The sequence below is a fragment of the Mycetomoellerius zeteki genome, unplaced genomic scaffold (assembly GCF_001594055.1).
Source record: "Mycetomoellerius zeteki isolate Tzet28-1 unplaced genomic scaffold, Tzet1.0 scaffold186, whole genome shotgun sequence".
Lineage (NCBI taxonomy): Eukaryota > Metazoa > Arthropoda > Insecta > Hymenoptera > Formicidae > Mycetomoellerius > Mycetomoellerius zeteki.
In genome coordinates, this window is record NW_017256818.1 from 116889 (window position 1) to 139800 (window position 22912).

At 34.0% G+C, this 22912-nt stretch overlaps 1 protein-coding gene across 1 annotated transcript in view; it reads left to right on the plus strand.

Annotated features, from left to right (window-relative positions):
- The first annotated feature begins 266 nt into the window (after positions 1–266).
- Positions 267–22912, plus strand: part of LOC108721859 (interleukin-1 receptor accessory protein-like 1) — a 253589-nt gene continuing 230943 nt past the window's right edge. The window contains exon 1 of the mRNA XM_018446633.1: positions 267–574. Coding sequence (XP_018302135.1) covers positions 339–574 — 236 coding nt within the window. The 5' untranslated portion in view covers positions 267–338. The remainder of the gene's footprint in view (positions 575–22912) is intronic.

A 22912-nucleotide genomic window follows, 5' to 3' on the forward strand; every position in this document is an offset into this window, starting at 1 on the left:
GTGTGTCTGCGCGTCGTTCGGTAAACGCGGCGGAAACGCATGACGCGGACTTGCGGGTCACCGGCGGCACGTTGCATTGTTGTGAACTCGTCGCGAGCCTCGATGGCGCGACGGTGCGCTAATTGTGAGAACGTAACGAGGCGCGCGGCGAATCCGACGCGGTGTCGTTCGTGAATCGCGAACCGTGTGAATTTAGTCGCGCGATCGTCTCGCGTGAACGACGGAGATTCCCGATACTCTCTCGAACGTCGTTAATCCGATCTGGATATCGGGCGAATCTCGCGAGTGTCGGAAGTGCGTTGATCGTTGAAACGTATCGACGAAAAGTGGTGCAACGTATGACGAACGCGAAAATGAGAATGTCGACGAGCGAGTTGCAGGCCGTTATCGCGCTCGCGATACTGTCGACGATCAGTCTCGGCAATGAGATTAAGGATTACTGTTCGATACACAAGTACTACAATTTGCCGGGTGGCCTGAGCTTCACGAAGGAGGTCGTTACCATGGAGTACGCGAACGTGGGTGCGTTCAAGGCTCTTCACTGCTGCCTCAGGGGATACAGGAGCATCGAATGGTGAGTCCCTACTTCGATTTTTCTTTTCACGTACATCATGGAACGAAACTTCGGGATGTCTCAACGCTTAGAGTTCGTGTCACACTACACGTTGGAGATTTCAGGCTTGCGAATTGAATTGAAGATTATAATTCGGTCAATCGGAATGAAACGGATTAAATTTAAAGTTATCTGGATTGGTCGAATTTTAATCTCTAATTTGCAATCCTCGGTTTAAAGTCCGTTCTACAATCGCATAGTTGTTAAATGGTTGCAACGAGCTTTTTACAATAAGCTGTTAAGATTGCACCAACGTTATTTTGATTTTAAAATTCTCTTTCTCTCTGTTTTAAAGTCGAGAAAGATAGAGACAGAGATGGAGAGAGTTTTAAGTCTCAAAGTTAAAGTAACGTTGGCGCAATCGAGCCTAAGTGCATTCTACAATAAACCTAAGTTTTAGGTCTTAAGGTGAGAGAAATTGACCAATCATAATCGAATGTGAGAAGAATAATCGACTGTGATTGGTCAATTTCTTGCGACTTAAGACTTAAAGTTAGGTAATGGCTTATTGTAGAAAGTACATAAGAATTGACCAATTATAGTCGAATATTCTTTGATCAATTACAGTCGGAAAATATTCGATTATGATTGGTCAATTCTTATAACTACAATTCCTTACAACTACGTTTACGTAATTGTAGAATGGATTTAATGGACTTTCTACAATAAGCTATTATATACTTACACTGAGAAAAATGATCTGATTGGATTAAACAGTAATTCTGGTGGAAAATGGACGAATCAGAATTTTCTGGTTAAATCTACTAGAATTCTTATTTTTATCAGAATAATTATATCAATCAGAATTCTGATTGATATAATTATTCTGATAAAAATAAGAATTCTAGTAGATTTAACCAGAAAATTCTGATTCGTCCATTTTCAACCAGAAATTTTTTTCAGTGTAAGTTTTAAGTCTTAAATCATAAGACATTAACCGATCACAGTCGAATGTGAGAAGAAAAATCAATTATAATTGGTTAACTTTCATATAGAATATTAAGACTTAAAGCTTAAGTAATGACTTATTGTAGAAAGCCTATATGAATTGCATCGTGACAAAAACTGGAACTCTGAAAGTAGTAAAGGAACAGTAACGGAAATTGAAATACGCAGGATATAGAAGAAAGAAGGCGATTATAGAATAGGTGGGGAATTGTAGAATATATCATGATATCTCTTGTAGTTTGCGTTGTATTCTGGGAGTAATCGTCAAAATTACTTCTATACAGTCTGATTCGATGTTACGTGGCTATTAATTACTGTTTCGTAGATTTGGTTACACAGCTGCAGACAGTTTTACAGTTGGTACCGTTTAGACTTGTTTTGAGAAGTATATTAGTATAGATTTTGCAACTTCATTCTATAGCTTAAGCCTTGAATGTGGCTCTTTGAAATAATATAATCGAATTGAAGGAGAATACAACTTTTTTCGCGACTGTTCGTTTTGTTGGGAATTGTTTTATTTCTACATTTTTTTATTCTTTTTTCTTCATTCTTTGGAAACCGAAAATGATCAATAATGACGGTGCACAGTAAAAATATTTTGTATTTGTGTTCATTCAAGTCTTTGTTAAAATTTTATATTGAATTTTCAACGTATTTGAGTGCTAATTAATATAATATGATTATGTTATTTAAATATTTTCTATTAAATTAATACAAATTTTTTAATTGTGTATACTCAAGAAAAAAATGTATGTACATTGAAATAAAGTCTAAAATCCATAATCACGTTGTTACGAAATCGCTATCAGTTATGTTTCAATTATTTAGAAACTAATTTAGAATCCATCTCTCTCTGAATTAGTTTTTAAATGATTGAAGCGTAATTAACAACAATTTCGTAACGATGTGAATAAGAATTTTATTCCTTGCTTCAACCAACTAATTTTTCTTATAAACATAATAATGATGACTTTTGATTTCCACGAAGAAAAATATATGTATAAGAAAATGTAGAAACAAAATGATCCCCAAATGACCGCGAAAAAGTGAAAGTTTACCCTCTTTTGTTAACGAAAATTATGTGTGCGTGCGTATATCCGGCGTATAAAGTTATACTACATATATATTAGTTGGTAGTATTCCATATCCCTCCTTCTATTCCATAATCGCGTCTTTTTTTCGCTTTTCAGTTTTTTGTAAATTACGTTCGTTCTGTATACCCGAAGAACTTTTACCTATAGCATAATTGGTAACATTCTGCATCTAGCAAACTTGTACTAAAAGTAGTTACGTCGCATGAATATCTACTGATATTCCATATATAACTCCCTTCTTTTTTCTGATAATTGTAAAAAGCGGAAGACATTAATATATAATTTATTAATAAGAAAGAAAAAAAGGTTAAAATAATAATAGATACATAATTAGTTTTCCGATAGAAACTTGAATATAATAATACGTTTATAAGTCTCTAACCTTTTATTAAACTTTTTTTAGCGATTGTTTCTAATCTAACTCCAGTTTTATATTCCTCAATTATTCTTTAATTCTATCAATTTATTTAACAATTATATATATTGCCTAGTAGTTCAGAAACTGAATCTCTGCTGAATAATTTATTAATAAGAAAGCTCTATTATTTAAAATAATAATATTAGTTTTCGCGCGCGCACGCGAATAAAAGATTGAAGTTTTATGTCTGTGATTATCCTTAATTCAACTTTTTTTTTATTCTCTAATGTAACTCTAATTTTATATTTCTCATTTATTCTTTAATATTTTCAATTTATTTAAAAATCATATATATTGCTTAATTTAGAAACTATATAATTTAGAAACTGAGTCTTTATTGAATAATTTATGATTATTAAGAAAAATAAAAGCTATATACATATATTTAAAATAATACATTTTTCGCAATAAATTTCAAGATGCTCAGTATCGTTATTATTAAATTAACGATGTAATTGTGATATTATTATTCTAATTTAATTTAGGATTGCATTTTTAAAGATTTGTTGTGTTCGGCATTCAATTTGAAGAACTGCAGGATTTATGTAAAAATTTATTAGAAATATTAGATATCAAGCATTAAGATCCGTAAGTCTCGACTGTATTTGGTGCTTTTTACTTGATTTAATAATATATTAATAATATATTTAATTTAATAAAAATTAATTCTAGGATAGAATCTCGAATAAAGAATAATACGGTTGACGTTCTATTTCTGCAGATTATCTTTTGTTCAATTTTTTTAAGCGACTCTCTCCAATCCAACTCGGCAATTCCAGTGTTATATTTCTCCATTGTGTGTTTTAATATTTTCAATTTATTTGAGACTCATGCTTGACAATTTGAAAACGCGAAGAGAAGAATACGTTTCTGCGCGGTTTGAGAATCCCTGTCACACTACGTAATATCCTTCTTCGCGTTTCTTTCGCGAAGGGAATGCTTCTGCTCGTTCTCCACCTTCCCAAGAGCATTTTGGCTCCCCTTTATTCGCACACGATCCGATGGGTGATAAATGCGAATGAAAACGAATCGAGGACTGCTTTTGGCACAAAAGCTGCCGTACGGAGAGCGTTCGCATTATGCGAATGACATTTTCCTTTTAGCGCCAGACATTCATACCTTGCCTCATACCTGAAGCACCTGCTAACAGATCGTCTGTTATCGTCGCGAGCGATACGTATCGATAACCCTTTCATGCTACCGAGACGTTGTATAGACCCGATTCTAAAATGAGTCTCTGGGAATCTATGACTCTTTGAGCAGCGAGCATTTTCTCCTCTCTCGTGGACGATCTTTTTATTTTTTTTATCTCGATATCGAGTCGAGTTAAAAAATACAGTTAAAATAAATTAGGAATTTAGTTATTTGGGAAATTCAATTGGTGAAAAGAAATCGAGTTGCTGCAGTGTTTGCTGATATTTAGATGAAATTATCTAGATAATCTAGATGAAATGGCTTCATCTTATCTTTACTAGAATATATATTATCTTCATTTGTATTTTAGACAAAAAAGTTTTTCAAATTATCTAGATAATTAGTGATCTTCATCTTAGATAATTTACTCATAAAAAAAGATAATTATCTAGATAATTTGGAAAAATACTTATTTCTCTAAGATACAGATGAAGATTATATATATTCTATAAAAATAAGATGAAGCCATTTCTTTTAGATTATCTAGATAATACTACGAGTTGCTTTCGCCGATGAAAAGCTATCGATCTATTATAAAGTAGGATTTTTTTTTTTACGAAACGCCCGATTTAACTATCAGATTTCACATTAATGGTGCATTTCAGCTATTTTTTTGACGTTTCTACTAATTAGACTAACGCGCTTCGACACATTGAGATTCGGAATCAATTCAGGATTCCTCTTTAACTGTCGTCGATCGCTCGATCTTTTTTCTCTTTTGAAAACCTCAGTGTCACCCTTTTCACCGCCCTTAAGACGTTTCCGTTACAGTCGGATCTTTGTGCCCGCGACTACTTATATCTCGAGGATCCTACCAGCGCCATTCTTCGCATCTGACCCACATTTTTCTCATCGCTCGCGCAATATTTCCCGGAGGCGCGCGCTGAAAGACGGCGCATTAAAGATTTATAAGCTTACGACGCCCGGTACGTGACTTGTAAATCTCCGCGAGCTCAGACAGAAATGCGGAAACTTCTCTCTCTCTCTCTCTCTCTCTCTCTCCTCTCTTTTTCTCTTTGTCTGCCTCTTTCTTTCTTCCTTACGGAAAGTTTCGCGAATCCGCATTCCAACGTTTCGTTCGTTCGTTCCGCGAAATCTTTATTTCGCGCTCGCGTCGCCAGAATCCCTTTTCGCTGTGTTTTTACATTAAGAGCTCGTCTAACGTGAAAATAAGACGCGTATTCCGTCACGAGATATATATTGTGGAATAACGTCGAGATGAAGGGGGGGGGGGATGCCAGGGGCCGGGACAGAGAATCAAGTTTTCCTTCGAAAAATTTGTAATTTATCTTGGATATTTTTTTTTTACGGGGGAGAAATATTTGTTCCCGCCGTTTTAAAACAGATGGAAAGCGATAAAAGATTTTACGGAAATGTACAAAAGTTTCAGAGCAATAATATCGGTTAGGAATTGAAGATCAACTTTATTCAAATTTGGGAACACGAAGAGGGTTGAGATTTCAAATTTAAAAATATATAAATATAATTTATAATTGAAAAATAGAAATATAGTTCTCTCTTACTTTAAAAGTGACTAAAAAAATTAATTTCTCAGAAGAAGGAAAAAAACTTTTTCAACTTGACAAAAAGTTGACTAATTATAAATAATATCGGAATATATTCTTAACATAATTAAATATCACTTTCGTGGGATAAGCCTTAAAAAACTGTTCTTTGTGACGATTTTAACGATTTTTTTAAACTATCTGTTTTAAGTTATAGGCTTTTTATGAAATTAAGTTAGTTAATTTTTCAAATGTTTACTTAACTCATTCATGGTAATAACTAGAATCATCTTTTTTGAGTTGTATTATTGTCAAAGTAAGGAAGCGATATAATTAATTTTATTTTACGAAATATAATATCTTAAAAAAAGTTAATTTCATTTTTATCTTAGAAAATTTTACATTCTTAATAACTCAATGCAAAGCGTTTCAGAATATACTTTTTACCGATATAGAAAAAAATTTATTTACATTAATTATTTTAAAATAAAAAATGAATAGAGATTCTTATTTCGGCTGTGCAGAAAATTTTTAAATTAAATCTTGTCTCAATTCTTAATTTAAAGTCGGTTTATGAAACATTAGTCGTGTAAATGTAAAAAAAAAATACTTTCCTATGTCTCTATAAAGAACAAGAATGAAACATTCAATTAAAAAAATTGGTTTATCTTTCACTAAAAGGTGATTTGTCATCAGCGCCTGACTTCTCAGTGACATTTTAGTGGTCACTGGACATTTTAAAACGCTTGCAAAGAATAAATAAAGAATATTTAATATAAATTTTTAAATGACATTAATAGTTAGATAATAATATAAAATATACAGTGTATTATTTGATATTCCAGCAAAATAACGATAAATAACATCAACCTGTTTACTGGGATTCAAGCTGGGATAGTATCAATGATACAATCTTGTTTAAGCGATATTTATTAAACTATATTTTATCATTATAAGCTTATTATAATAGGAATTCTACCGTGGCGATAATACATATAAAATTCGTTGATCAGATAACGCGATTGCGCTTATCTTCATTTGGAATGGTGTTCCACATGATTTTCAAAATTTACACCGCAGCATATAAACGCTTCTCTGCAGTCTCATCCGTTTCTTATGGCAATATCCACCCTCTGGACACAGGAGCGAAAAGAAATTTAGGAAACCGTAAATTTGGAGAACAGGAGACCACGATTGCGTGCGGCGGCAGGGTTTAAGGATCCACCTCGAGCTTTGTCGGCTCTATTTTCCTGCGAATTACAGCGCGCTATCTCGTGGGTCGCGACAGTCCCGGTTTAAACGCGAATTACAAGGCGTAAATCGCGTTGGGGTTGGAACGCTTGTTTATTCCACGATAAATCGAGGAGCGTTTCGCAAAGCGGAATAACGGGAAGCCGCGAAGGGATAGAAGGGTCGGTGCCGACGGCACGGGGTGCTCAGGGAATGGCATCTCGGTGGGTCGAGGTGAACGGTTGACAAGCTTTGGCCGTCTCGTCCGTCGAGTAACCACAAAGCACGGAACAAAGGAATATCACCCGAGGACTTTCCTGGAGGATCCTTCGTGTTCGCGCGCGCGCGCGCACACGCCAGGGAACTTTATTATCCCCGGGGACAAAGTGGGACTTTACGAGGCCATTGTGCCAAGAGAGGCACGGTCTTCCAGGTGTCAAACGGTATATTTGTTCTGCGTATTCACGCCGCAGAGAGGGATCGAGAGAGTAGGTATTCACCAGACGCTGCGCCGCGCCGTTTGGCTTTGAGTATTTTACTTGGAATATCAAATAGTTATTAGATTAAAGGAAATGAGAAGCCCTGTGGTGAAAGATGTCAAGAAATGAAAAGAAAAGGCATGTTGTAATATTATAATGTCTAATAACTTATGTGAAACATTTACGCAAATGTAATAAAAACTATCACCTTAAAAGGGGAGGCATCAGCAATAATATACTGCTTATATAGATAATACATAATATCAATAGATAAATTAATGTAACAATAAAATAATAATAATACTAACAACAAATAATATAATTATGTTCTATAAATATAAAATTCTAAGAATTTGCTGATATTTAAATATATTTAAATTATTCCAATAATTAAAAAATTCCCATAATCAAGAACTTAATTTTATTCAGTAGAATGGAAACTGCAGTATAAACACATTTAAGAGATCGAAATTACATTATTTAAAATTATAATAGAAAATTATTGGAATTAATTAAATATATTCAAATATCAGCAAATTCTTGGAGAGAATTATATATATATATATATTATAGAGTATAATTATATCATTTGTTATTATATTAATTATGTATTAAATATTTATTATTATGTGTACTATTTTATTATGTATTATTTTTGCTTGTATTATTGATGCCTCTTCTTTTGAGGTGATGGTTTTTATTACATTTACTTTCATGTAAATATTTCTATAAATTATTATTATACTGTAATATTAATTCCTTAAACTTCGAAGCTTCCCGAATTTATGATGTCTTCAAGTTTTTTGAAGTATATAATTCGAAACCCTCTCGGTCGTTCAAGAGGGTCTTTCCTTTCTTTTTTTCTAAGCTCTTTCGTCTTTTTCTCGTCCCACCTGATACATCTTTATCGGTCGTGTCCATCTGCAGGTCGACGATGAACACGCACGAAATTATGCTTAGGCGGCGCGTTCGGATCGGCTCGATCGCCTCGGACGGATAGCCTTGATTAAATTTCACGGAAAAAAATGCAGCCGCGATTCGCCGAACTTCTTTCGTCGACCGCGGATTTTTTTTCCCCTTTTTGCCTTCTTGTGATTTAATGACGAACGAGGTCTCGAGGGCCGATAGAAGGGCTAAGATGACAGCGCGAAAGTAGATCGGAAGTTGAAATTTCGATTCCAGAAATATAATTGTGGTATGATTAAGCGTGAAAGTAAAATATAATTTATTATCGCGATTTTATTTTGAAAGCCAGAATTCATTCATTATTCATCCATTATTTCATCCACTTTGGGAGCAAAAATGAAATATCTAGAAGTAAATTGTGAAAAAAATTAAAATGAAGCTTTACTTTTAGAAATTAAAAATGTCTCTCAATTAATTACACCAGTTAATTTTAGTCTAACGTAAATCTGAAAAAATCTAAAAAATTTACATGTTATAATTTTAACGTTCATTCAATTATTATCAAACAATATTGAATTAATATTTAATTTAATAATACTTGATAATATTATTATAACGTTAGTTTTAATATATATATCAATATATAATATATATTATATATAATATTATTATAAAATTAATATCACACTGAAAAAAGCACTGCTGCAATCAAAAATTGGTTGCTGCAACCAATTAAAAATGCTATGCCATATTTTACCATCTAAAAAATTCAAGCAGCTGTAGCTTCGTTAAAAATAAACAGGATTTAAATTTATAAAGAGAGAATTTTTAAGTTTAAAATCTTTTTTTTTTACTGTCTTTTAAATTTTTGTGAGTTTGATCATTTTTATGTATAAAAAACTACGAGCTGAACAAAATGAAAAACTTTTTTTTCTTATTTTGTGGGCTTATCATGTGCCTAAAAAAAACTTGTGAAAATTTTTTACTTTCTAACGTGAAAGCTTCAAATTTTACAAAATTTTTTTTTAATGTTCCTAAAACTTTTCGCTACTGAGTTATCGACTTAAACAAAAAGAGTATTTTGACTTTGCTCATAACTTCGTTAAAAATCAATGATTGCATTCTGCAGAGAAAGTAGTTTTAAAACTGTTGTTTAAAATTCTTCAATATGATTGATTTATACATTTGGATCCATAAAGAACCAATGGTAAGAACCAATCATATTGAAGAATTTTAAACAACAGTTTTAAAACTGCTTTCTCTGCAGAATGCAATCATTGATTTTTAACGAAGTTATGAGCAAAGTCAAAATACTCTTTTTGTTTAAGTCGATAACTCAGTAGCGAAAAGTTTTAGGAACATTAAAAAAAAATTTTGTAAAATTTGAAGCTTTCACGTTAGAAAGTAAAAAATTTTCACAAGTTTTTTTTAGGCACATGATAAGCCCACAAAATAAGAAAAAAAAGTTTTTCATTTTGTTCAGCTCGTAGTTTTTTATACATAAAAATGATCAAACTCACAAAAATTTAAAAGACAGTAAAAAAAAAAGATTTTAAACTTAAAAATTCTCTCTTTATAAATTTAAATCCTGTTTATTTTTAACGAAGCTACAGCTGCTTGAATTTTGAAGTTCGCAGCGCTACGAACTTTTGTTCCAACCCAATATATGTACAAATATACAAAATATAATCTAGAGAGTCATACCCAATAAAGGAATATAGGTGTCTTTAAAAAAATGTGACCTACGAAGATAATCCCAAATCTTTTTGCTTGGGGAGCAAAGGTCCATAAATATCTCCTAATTCTAGTATGTCCCATTTCTAGTTTTCATTGGATAGAGATAGGGGGTAAACTAGGGGAGGGGGGGTGGAAGGAGAAGTGGATTCGAAAGGGTTGAATTATGGTCGCGAAACACGTGAGGCGGCTTTCGCGTAAGCTCGTTAATTGCGCGCGAACGCCGCTACGGAACAAAAGGGTACAAATAGATGCTTTTATGCGATATGGATTTCGCTCGTTCGCCGACCGGTGCCGGCACAGCGAGCCGTACGTGCGCGCATAAAATTTCGCAGAACAATCGCCCGCCAGAAGTAACCGTTCTACATTCCTCCCCTCGCCCTCCACTGTTCCTTTATTTCTCCGATTTTTTCGCGTGGCGCTCTTTTTTTTATGAATTGACACGAGACGCGAAGGAGTTTCGCGGTCATACATGATTCATCGTGCTTCGGATATTGGTTTTTAGGGAACGATCCGTTGAATTTTCACCTCTATAGAATAATTTTCTATTCTGTTTGCTGGTCCACTGATGTCTATGGATTTTTGATTTAGCTCAAAAGTCGAGAAATGGAAGTCGAGATTTGGGAGTTTGAAGCCGAAGCGACTGGCGAATTATATGTATATGGAATTATTTTTGTGTGCAATAGGAGTTTAGAAAGTTCACCTGTTTTATTTTCTAGGGAGCGATCAGAATTGTGATTTATTCAAAACAATTCGAAACTCTTATTTTAAATTCAAATTTTCTTAATGAAAAACGTATTCCGCATTGGACACCAGTAACAGGTCCAATCATTGATACGATACGACATGGAGTCATTATTTCTCTTTGGTTACCTTTTACCATCCACCCCTTTTACCCAATTTATGAAAAGCGCGTGGTATATTTAAACTTCCGGTATATTTACTTGAAGAATACAAATTGAATCACGCTCGCGAACTAAACGTGCTGTGTTTCTGCAATTTACAAATTGCGTGACGTGCATATTCATTCGTGTCAGATCAAAGTGCAGTGCAATAATCTTTTTAAACAGTCATCGCCAGTCGGGCGTAATTAAACCACGCTTTAATATTGCAATTGTAATCCATTCTGATTATCAACAACGTTGATCGACATTTGCATAAAACAAATTTGGCCCAGTCATGGTGTAAGAATATGGGTGTTTCTACTCTATAAAATTACTGATTTTTTTGTTAGAATGTTTAACATTCTGCAGTTAACAACAAGGTGGTTTATATGTCGCAACATCACTAGAGATTCTCAAGTAAAGGTGACCCTGCACGGTCAATAATACTGATATTCAATCAGTACACTGAAAAAAAAGATTGGCTGCAGCAAATTAGATGGTAAAATATGGCATAGCATTTTCAATTGGTTGCAGCAGCCAATTTTTAGTTGCATTAGCCAATCGAAAATCTTATACTGACATCGCGGATAGGCTAACATAACTAAAAATTGACTATTGCAGCCAAAAATGTTATGCCATATTTTACCATCTAATTTGCTGCAGCAGCCAATCTTTTCTTTCAGTGTAATACTGACAGTATGTCTCAATATTTTTAGTATTTTTAAAACTTTGCATGATCGATATTATTGACAATATATTTCACTTTAGTATTATAATTTACTCTCATTTGCCTGTATTACGAGTTTCAATTGTTATGTTGATATCAAAGAGCCAATTAAATATTACATATTTTCTATTTCACTTTACGTACAATATCTATTGCCCTGTGATAAGCGATGCTGATGCTCGAGACTCAAACTCCAGATTATCGTCAGTATTCTATGTCAGTCAACATTAACCACATACGATTAATAATATTGATAGTATTATTGACCGTGTAGGGTCAGCTTAAAAGATTGAACACCGATTAGGCTAGATCCACACCTTGCTTTAAGAAGCCTTAAGTCGAAAGAGATTAAGTGACAATAATTTCTGTCTTTAAATTGTTTTTGCGCAGTCTTTAGACTTTAACCGTTAGACTTAAGTGAATTGAGCAAAACCCAATTCTTACGGCCTAAAAGCAGTAATAAGAGTTCTGTGGCCAATATATCGTCACTTACAACTTAAAGTTTACGACTTACGGCCTCTTAAAGGTTGTGGACCTAGCCTTAGAGGCTCGCACAATCAAAGGAATTGGAAACGGAGAACAGAATAAGAATTTTAGCTTATGAGATTCATTACACTGAAAAAAAGATTGGCTGCTGCAGCAAATTAGATGGCTCTGCCATTTGGTTGCTGCAGCCAATTTTTGGTTGTGTTAGCCTATCCGCAATGTCAGTATAGGATTTCGATTGGCTAACGCAAAAATTGGCTGTTGCAGCCAATTAAAAATGCTATGCCATATTTTATCATTTAACTTGCTGCAGCAGCCAATCTTTTTTTTCAGTGCGGTATTGCAGTAAATGAATACAGTCGCCTCAATGGTACGTACATACAAAAACAAATAAAAAATGGCGGCTTACGATTCTCCAAGCCTCCACGCTTCTTTACATTGAACAACGCAAATCGTGTCGCGAAGTAAGAACGCCGCGTTTCCATCGCAACGGTACCGTCGCGCTTTCGATCGCAATTTGTGGCCGACACGACGCGTCCATTTATCCGCGTCAGGGCCGAAAGGGTTAAAGTGTCAGTCTTTCGCGGAATGATCTTGTGTAATCGTGAAACGCGAACGTTACTCCCGTTCCTCCGTATACGAATGACACACTCGCATTATTAGGGATAATGATCCTGGCGTGTCGAGTAAGGATCAGCCGAGGACGCTATTTTGAAATAACGGAAGCCGGTAATCGCTTCGCGGAAAGTCGTTTCCCACTTTTCAGAGACGCCTCTTTTCCAATATATGTGTATACACTCGTGTGTGTTACACACTTGCGCACGTACACGCGCGCGTGTGACGCGTCTCTTACGAGAGCAGCAGCAACTCTCAACTGACGTTATTTCGCAGCGAGTTCCGCTATAAAAGGTGAAGAATTTAATACAACGCAGTTATTGCAAGTCTCTAATTATAAATTTGTATTTTATAGGGAATGTCGGAGAGAATTTAATAATTCTGTGTATGTGCTGACCCGATTTACACATTTTTAAAAATTATAGAACATTAATCAGGATTAAAATGGAAGACTTATTCAGTCGGTGTATCAATTTTATGACTCGATTAAATAAACAAAAAATTTATTTATTTTCATTCTGTATTATAAATTTTTACTATAAAATTCAAAAATCTAATTCTTCAAATTATTCTTCTGATTTCTTAAAAAAGTTCTTATCGTACTAAAATTTTTGATTTAATTATATTGCGAGTGTTATATTAGTAATTAGATAATACTTTGTTTAGTGCTTTACGTTTAAATACTTTTATATACTTCAGCGCGGCATATAAATAGTTTAGGAAAAATATGGTTTTATATTACCTTCGAAGAACGAAGCTTTTCGCGGAAGGCTGTTTTATCTTCGAGCTTGAGAGAGCGTAATCGCGATTTCGTTACGGAGAAAAGTGCGTCAAAGTCCTATTCGCCGAACGGACAGGGAAGAGCAGTGGCTTAGCAGTTTCGTTCTCGGTCAGCGTGTTCGTGTCGCAACTTCGTGTCGATGAGCGATTGGAACTTTTGAGAGATGTTTGCCAATAATGTGGAAGAGCTGTACTTTTCAGCTGTATCCACTTACATTTGCTTCATGTTGCTCTCCGCGTTCAAAATTAAATCAGTACGTTTTCAGCATTTGCGGGAAACGAGGAAGGATTACAGAAAGTGCGGTTTAGGAAGATAATTTTCTGGAAAAAAATAATTTCAAATTGTTACACAGTAACAGTGTTAATTTATTTATTTTGCATTAAATTGATATTTAATATTCCTTAGTTTTAATAATAAAATGACACAGTTTACGATTAAGTTAACAAATAGCATAAAAATAATGTAGTTTTGAAAAGTAAATTTTAAGATAAATAAATAAAATATAAATGTATGTGTTTATATATTAGATATTTTAATTTTACTGAAAAAATATGCCTTCACAATTTATTTTCAAATTGTGCCAAAATAATTTTTTCATATATAATGTTTGTGTTACTTTCTATATTTATCTCGTGTTAAATAACAAAAATTTGAGTGGATCATTGGGATACGTGAATTGTGTTAAATTTAACAGAAATTTTCCAACTATAATATAGATTTGCTCCGTTTGATGAAATAAACTAATTTTTCGATCGGCAATCAGATCGAATAGCAATTTAATAGCGATTTTCCCCGTCTTTAATTCAACGAAATTCAGTCGCTGAGACAAATAGGACACTCAGTATGTGACAAGGGGATGAGGGAGGAGCGAATGTTCAAAATTGGGAAATGCGGGGAACAAGGAGGAAATGAAGGACAGGATGACAGAGGGGTTACGAAGGATGGGGTTTGTGGAGTGGCGAAAGCCGCAAGAGAATCTTTTGACATTTCGACGAGAATCCCGACGAGAGATGTGTGCGTTGAGTTCGCGGCCGACGACGTCTGTCAACGCGTTCCCTGCTTTTCCCGTTCCTCTGCTCGTCTTCCTAAGAGAGATCACGGATGCATCAAATGGGAAAATGAAGTATTTTCCGCAAACCACTGGATTTCCAGTTGTTTCGACACCGCGAAAATGCGAAAAGCGCGGCTAAAAGCGAGTGATAGGATTTTTGGACTTTTAAATCGTCAAAATTTTGTTGTGCCGTTTAGTTGTTTTTCCTCGGGTTTGTAATTTATCGTTTCAGATTTTTTCGTGTTAAAATGTAGAAGGTTCACTGAGAGAAAAAAGATGGTTGCTATACCATAATTTAACTGTGATTTATAGTCATTTTTTATACTTTATATTTATAGTTGTTTTAACTATATAAATATAGTCAATTGTGCTATTAATAATAGTCATATACACTGCTTGAAAATCTTTAGTTTTTCTTAACATATTTTTTAGTTATTATTATCACATAAATAAAAAAATTAATTAAAAAAAATAGTTACATTCACTATAATTGCGATTTATTGAATAAAAATGTTTATTTTATTTAGCATTCATAGTTTGATGTTTTACTATATTAATATTTGAAATTATTATAATTTATAGCACAATTTTTCACGTTTGAGAAAACTGGCTATTACTAACATTATAGCAGTAATAAAATGGAATTCCTAATCATAATTATTTTATCAAATCAATTATGATCACAAATACCAAACACTTTCAGTGTAAATGTATTCAAAGTGTAATAATACAGCCTTAGCTATAAGCACCTTTAATTTATTGCATTTTTTTTGGAAATTGTCATCACAAATCTAAAGGAAAACTAATAAAATATTAAAATTGTTGTATTATTTTTCAATAAAACTGGGTCTTAATTTATCTTTCGTTAGATGCATTCTAAAAAATATGGATGAGATTAACTATACGGTGTTTATATAATTCTCGTCGTGTTGGTGTTGATATAAACATAGCTTTAAATCCAATCTACAAGGATTAATATTAATACAATGAGAATTATATAGACATCGCATAGTGTTAAATTCACATGGTGTTAAATCCCCACCCATATTTTTTTTAGAGTACATAGAAAGTTTATGTTAATTTGTGAAGAAGCTTTGTACTTTTGGCCAATAAATAGAAATGTATACGTGAAAATTCGTAATTCGATAATTCTTCTTTACGGTAAAATGATGATTTTGGTTGAATTAGCAGGCTGACTCGACATTGTGAATTAATGATCCCGAGCGGTAGAATCACGGGACACCGTTGTGATTATCCGCGATCGAGTTTCGATGGAAAATAACGTCGTACACGCGGGCACCTACCAATACGAATATGAAACAGTGTATCGTCCGTTCTCACCGTCGCTAAAACCGGATCCCATCGATCTCGATGTTTCCGGCGGATGGACGTTTCGAATCTCTCGCGTAAGCGGACTCGTTATCATATCGCGATATCATCCGCCAATGGAAACCGCATATCCGAGGGAAAGATAGGCGGAAAGAGAAAGAGAGATGTTTCGATGAACGGCTATCGTGAAACTTTTATAGGTCAGAGATTCGAAAAAAGGACCGTGACGCAAATAGTAGTATGTAAAGTATATTTTTGCCGCGGGGTCGGAAATTGCGTTTCCGAGATGTAGATACATATCGCTTCGCGATCGAGTAACGCTATTCTTGTAAATTCTGGCCACAAATGTTTCACGGTAGTAGAATTACTGTTTTTCGGAAATGCGGGGGAGAAACACTGGCCACGCTCAAAGGGAAGTTACACATTGAAAAAAAGTCTGACAACAGCTATAATATGTATTTTGTTCAGCGTACGTATTTTGCTGCAGCATTTACCTGTAGTAAATATTACCAAATATTATAATACAATAGTAATCATCCGCTTGGTAATAATTAGAAAGTAAAATAATATTTAGGAAAGTAAAGTTAGCGTTTAATTGGTTTTGGTTATATTAACCGAATGTAATTAATTAATTAATTAATTAGTTAATTAATATTAACCAAATATTTGATTGAAATTAATTAACTAAAGTAACTATCATCTAGATTATTTAATGGTGTTTATTATCTGGAAAAACTTGGAAAACCTGGAATTTTCGAGGAATTTCTTTCTTTGAAAATCAGGGATAGAATTTTATCGGGACTCAGGGAAGTTGTGCGTATGAATGTTACTTTTTATTTTAAATTTTGTCTCCTTTTGAAAACATTTTTTGATAATTTTTTTCTTGATAATGCAAAATGTTGACAATCAGTTAGCGATTAATCCCTGTCTTCTACTAATTTTCAATATATACTTTGCGTTGCTTGTACTCCAATTTCAGTCCTTCAGTTCAAAATTGCATTAAAAAATTGTCTAATTTTAGAATTTTGAACAAAAATGACTGAATAAAATTCGAGAATTCTTTTTTTTACAAGATTTTACAAGTAAACACTCCGTTACTATTACCAAATTTTTTCTATGATGGTTAAATTTGGGAAAAAAGCAGTTGAATAGTATACAAATTTTATACATTCTAAAGTGTTTGGTAATAGCTATCAAATATTGAATGAAATAATTTCAATCAAACGTTTAATAAAACGATTAATATAACTAAAAATAATAATTTTACTCTTTTTTTTTCAAACGCAGTTGGTTATATTATTATTTTTGTAATATTAAATATTAAATACTTAGAAAAGTAAAATTATTTTTGGTTATATTAATCGAATGTTTGTTTGAAATTATTTCACTGAACGTTTGGTATTACCAGACTGTTTTCAGCGAAGAGAATACACGGACAGGTGCGAAATAATCGATGTCGTCGTTGTTTCTACGTTCGCGGTCGATGATGCCGGATTTACCGTTACGCAGAGACGCGAGAAACTTGACAGAATGCGTCATGGTTTATACTAATTAGCAATGGAAAACGTATAAAGAAGCGACGGCATGCATGCCGGAGGCGTATTCATTCACTCATTTCTATTTCTGTTAGGGATGACATCGAGTTCATCACGAATCATGTAAACGAGACGCGGATTCAAGCGAAGGAGGATTTACGAGCTTCATAATTTATGTCGTAGATCGTTGCCTCGGATACTTCACTTTTACTAATTTTACGACTGTTAAATTCTTATTTTCCACGATGAACATGGTCGTTTCTTTCGTCCGGTTTTTTTTGCTTTGTTATGTCTATAATTAAAAGGTGTCTCGTAACAAAAACGTGCCAGTAATAACTTTTACGACACAGATGAGATTTTCTCTCGCTGGAAGTCAAAGTAAATATATCGTCGACGGTGCAATAAATATAATAATTTCTGTGCGGCGCAATTAATTTTTCCTGTTCGATTCTTTCAATCAAAGAGAGACTGAGCTGTCAAGTGATTTCTCGCACATGAAATAATTCCAATCAAATATTCGATTTTAATATAATCAAAAAATAATTTTACTTTTCTAAATATTTTGTAATTATTACATTGGTTGGTTATATTATTGTGTTTGATAATATTTATTGAGTATTTATAAAAGTAAAATTATTTTTGATTATATTAACCAAATATTTTTGGTTGGAATTATTTCATTCAATATTTGATAGTTATTACCAGACTCTTTCTTAAGTGTGCAGCGATCTTTCACCATTAAATCTCGCGAATTGCAGAAGCGAATCGCATTGCATAAAACCTTCACGCTCTTGCTTTCGTTATTTTCTGGAATCTGGAGGGGGAACTTGGTTTGGTCTCTCTAAAGCGGAGTTCCGTTTAATCGCGAAACTTTCGCTTTTGCACGATAGGTAATTCTTTTAACGCGCGTGGTGGAGCGTCACGTTTTCATTGTGCTCGTCGCGAAAGTTGCAGGTGCACGACGTAGATATCATTCGCTAATCGGCATTATGCCCGCATCACACTGGCGATTGGAGATTGCGTTCGCGTTTGCGTCTCTTGATTAATCAGAAAGAAACTACTAGCCAGTATTGCCAGGTCTGCTTGAAAGTTATCCCCACACTGAAAGAAAAGATTGGCTGAATATGGCATAGTATTTTTAATTGGTTGCAGCAGCCAATCTCTTCTTTCAGTGCATTGCGATTTTCTTAATATTTTATAGTAGTAATTCAAATATTTTTTCTTTGCATTTTCTTCCCAAAAAATTCTCTCAAAGATTCTCCAAAACTTTTTGTACAAGGAAATCCCTTGGGGGAAAAAAAATCTCCAAATTTAGAGGAAAATCCCCCAATCTGGCAACAACAGCTTTCTGATTGGTGAAGAGAAGCAAACTCGAATGTAGACGCAATCTTCAATCGCTAGTGTGATACGGGTATTAAGGATACAGCAAAAACGTTTTCCGGAATCGTATAACTCCTCGTTGTTCCGCTTGTATGCGTGGCTTTGTTCTCGTTTGTTGTACGTGCAATGCGCGTGTTTGCACGGTCATTTTCCGAGTATCATTTATATAGTTGTCTTATAGCTCGCTCGTTATTGTCAATAATTGATGCAGTCGTGGGCGATGACCTAATGGTGAGACTGCAAACGTTCTGATTATAGGGTGACTTCCGGGAAAACTTGTATATATAATGATAGATATGGATTCCGAGACGACTTTTCCATCGGCAGAACGGAAATTGAATTATTAAAGTGCTTAAAATATTACAAATTAAAATTATTGTCTCTCACAACTTTTCTTTTAGAAGGAAGAAGAAATTTCTTTCGAAGAATAATTTCTCCACGAAATGGAATTACAGGGTTTTAAAAAGTGATTATTTTTAAAATCGTGATAAAGCAATAATCAACTTGGGTAAGAAGAATTTTAATTTTAAGAGGAAGTTATTCTCAACTTGATTTTAGGTTAATTCTACGAAAGAGAAAGAGTTTTCTTTTAATGAAGTGAAAGGAGGTTCCTCGAATAGAAAATCACTCGGAGCATTTTCTTTTATCAGTATTCCACGCGTGTGACTTCTACGAAAAGGGAGTGATATTCGGGTGCCTTTGCCCTTTAAATCGTGTCTTCAACGTCGAAAAGACGAAGGAAATTATCCCTTTTCACGTCGCGCGAGTTCCGCTCAACTTTGCGCGGTAACTTTATCGAGTTGCCACGAAACTTTCAGTTTTGTCTCGTGGGTGAAATCGCATTCTAGGAATCGTACAATGCAACTGTTTCTTTTCTTGCCGCTGCACCGCATACGCAAATCCTGCCAATTTGAAACGCTGCTGCTGCTGGTGTCTGTAAAGATGTGAAAGCGCGTGCACTCTCACACGATAGATGTATGCTTGCGTGCATATGCACCGTTATTATTGATCGGAAAATTAATGGCGCATCCGCATAGCGCGCGGCGTGCTTTTACCGTTTGAAAGAACGCAATTTAATTTCCGCGTGAAGATTTATGACGTTAAGGGCGCTTTTACAGCGAACGCTCTCCTGAAATCACAGAATTCGCAAGCCGAACGTTTTCTTGAATTTAAGAATTTAAGAATCTAACGATTTCGAGCTTTAAAGATGTATCTGACATACAGTCCCTCCCAAAAGTTTGAAGTTAAAATGTATTAATATTTACACTTTTTATATAAAAATAAATATGAAAACTATAGATACAAAAGATTTGTATTAGTTACATTGTATTTTTATTGAACAATATCTTTTTGTAGTTTATTTATTTATATTTGTTATTCTTTATTGTTATAACATTTCAACTTCAAACATGACAAAAATCTTGATTTTTTAAGAAAAATTCGTTAAGTTTTCAGGACAATTTGTGCAAAGCAATTCTCTGATTAGTTAATCTGTAAATAAACAAATACGAAAAAAATTCAGTTATTTGTTTAATTATGGAATAAATAATCAGTAAACCGCAATGAACTTTGCATCATTTCAAATATTTAAAACATTTTTCCTAAAAAATTGAGATATTTATCATTTTTTAAGTTGAAATATAAGAATAAAAAATAATAACAAATACACAGTAAATAAACTACAAAAAGGTGTTGATTAAAAATATAGTGTTACTCGCACAACTATTTCGTATAAATATATTTTTTACTTCAAACTTTTGATAGGGACTGTATGTCATGCAAATACATTCTTAACCTATAGCAACCCTGATTGTAATTTTCTCTCAATAATTGTAGACCTAAATCGAAGACGTAGCTTCAGAATGATCGTTTTACATTATAGACGTCGAAGAAATTAAAACAAGAAGGTAATATTATAGAGAACTTTGTTTTTAAGTAGATGAGAGATTATTAAATTATATGGAAATTAAAACAAAATTGAAATTATATAACTAGTATAAAGATTAAATGTATAATTAAAATTAAAATTCTAACCTTGAATAGAATTATTTCGTGTAAAAAAATGAATTCTTGCAGATCTTTTTTCATTATAAAAGATCTTAATATAGATACTTGTTTTGCGTGTCACGCAAGTGTTTTCATTATTAATTTTTTGCTTGTGTAACATAGACGAGTCCTCTTTTTCTTCTTCTTCTTCTTCCTTCTCTTCTTCTTCTCAAATGGCTATTTGTATTCTGGGTTAAAACACAATGCTATTCTTCAAGTTAATTTATTTTCAGGATAATTCAACTTTCCGAGAAGTCGCGACCTACCTAAGCCGCACACTTTCTATCTAACCGTATCGACGCCTTACGTTTTCTTGTCAAAAAAAACGCTCTTTACTCGCCGCGCTCTATTGTGCGAATTCTGGCAACCGTGACCGGCATGTAGCCGCGCACGCGAGCGAATGGCGTAACGCTCAGGTAAAACTGCCTTCCGAGAAGCTGATAATGCGTTCCTACTTCCTCTTACCGCCACCTGCGCCGGTCCCTCGGTCTCTGCATGCACCGGGTGTTTCGATTGCTGCCGCAGTCGGCGGCATTAACCATTGAAACGACGATATAATCTCGACGAGGTCAATTTGCGACGTCGCAAAGGGAAGGTATAGGCGATTAAATAATTAACGTGCACACCGGTGTCACGCCTTGCCGCTGTGCATCCGCATGCTACCCCTTTGAACCTCACGCGATTTCAACGGCACCCGGTATGGTGCAATGACAAAGTTAACGCATTAGCATAATGCTCGAGTTAAATATTAATGAGTTAAAGTGAATCGCCTCGTTTTAATTCAGCGCGAGAAATTTGCAAAAGATCTCGATGAGTGATTATGATCAGCTGGCTCGGTTAATGGGAAGAAGGGGTACAGCGCCGGAGGCGAAGGAGGATAAGAGGGGCAAAGAAGATACGATGGGGCGTATATGTGCGAAATGTCGCTCGTTCTGGGAAACGTTACCGCTTACCGGGAAATGCAATGTGTATGCAGAAACGCAGGTGCACCCGACGAGGTGGATGGAGCAGCGGGGGCGGCAAGAGGAAGGCGGGGGTGTAAGAGGATGCGCGAGAGGATACCCTGGTCGAAGCTGTTCCCTTATGTATATGCGATAAATTTACGTCGCGAGAAGTCGATCGCGCTTATCTTGTCGCGCGAAATTTTATTTCGGAAACATTCGATTCCGAAGCGACCAAAGATTCGTTTGGCCTGAAAGCCTCTTTTAAATTGAAATGTGGTTGAAGTTCCATTTAGAACTCGGTGGATCTTTAAAGTAACCTTCCGCCAACAACGTGAAATTTTCGATCACAGTCTGCAGAAATTATCTGAGGCATTAAAGTCCACAGCAGATTTTTCTATTATTCTGGATTTTATAAAAGTCTGAAAAAATTCTTGTAAAATCTTTGATAATAAATTTTCATTATAATGGAAGCCGGATTGTATTTTACTTATTTTTTTACAAATTTAAATGCAAGAGTTTTGAAAAAAATATAATATATTAAAAGTTAAAAATTCATAACTTTTAAAGGAATGAATGAACAAAAATCCTTTTAGATTACAAAATATTTTAGAGTATATATGTACTTAAAAAAAATAATATAATGATATTGACTTCAAAAAGTTGAATTATTTAAGCACTAGGAAATGAAGATTTTTATGAGTGAGAAAATGAAGTTTTTATTAGAAAAAAGTAATAAAATTATTTTTACAACGGATTAATTATTAAATTTCTTTTATTTCAATTAAAATGAATGCAAAAATTCCAAAATAAAAATATTATATGTCGTAGTTCGTACAATAATGTGTACTATGCTTTCTGTTATCGATTTGCCATATAATTTAAGGCACAGTAGTTTTCTTATCATTTGGTCAATGACAAAATGATTATCCTCTCTGCGTTTCTCTAATTTACCAAGTCTTTCTGGAGTTTCTTTTTCAATTTCGAATGTTTCATGAATTATGTATATCTGATAT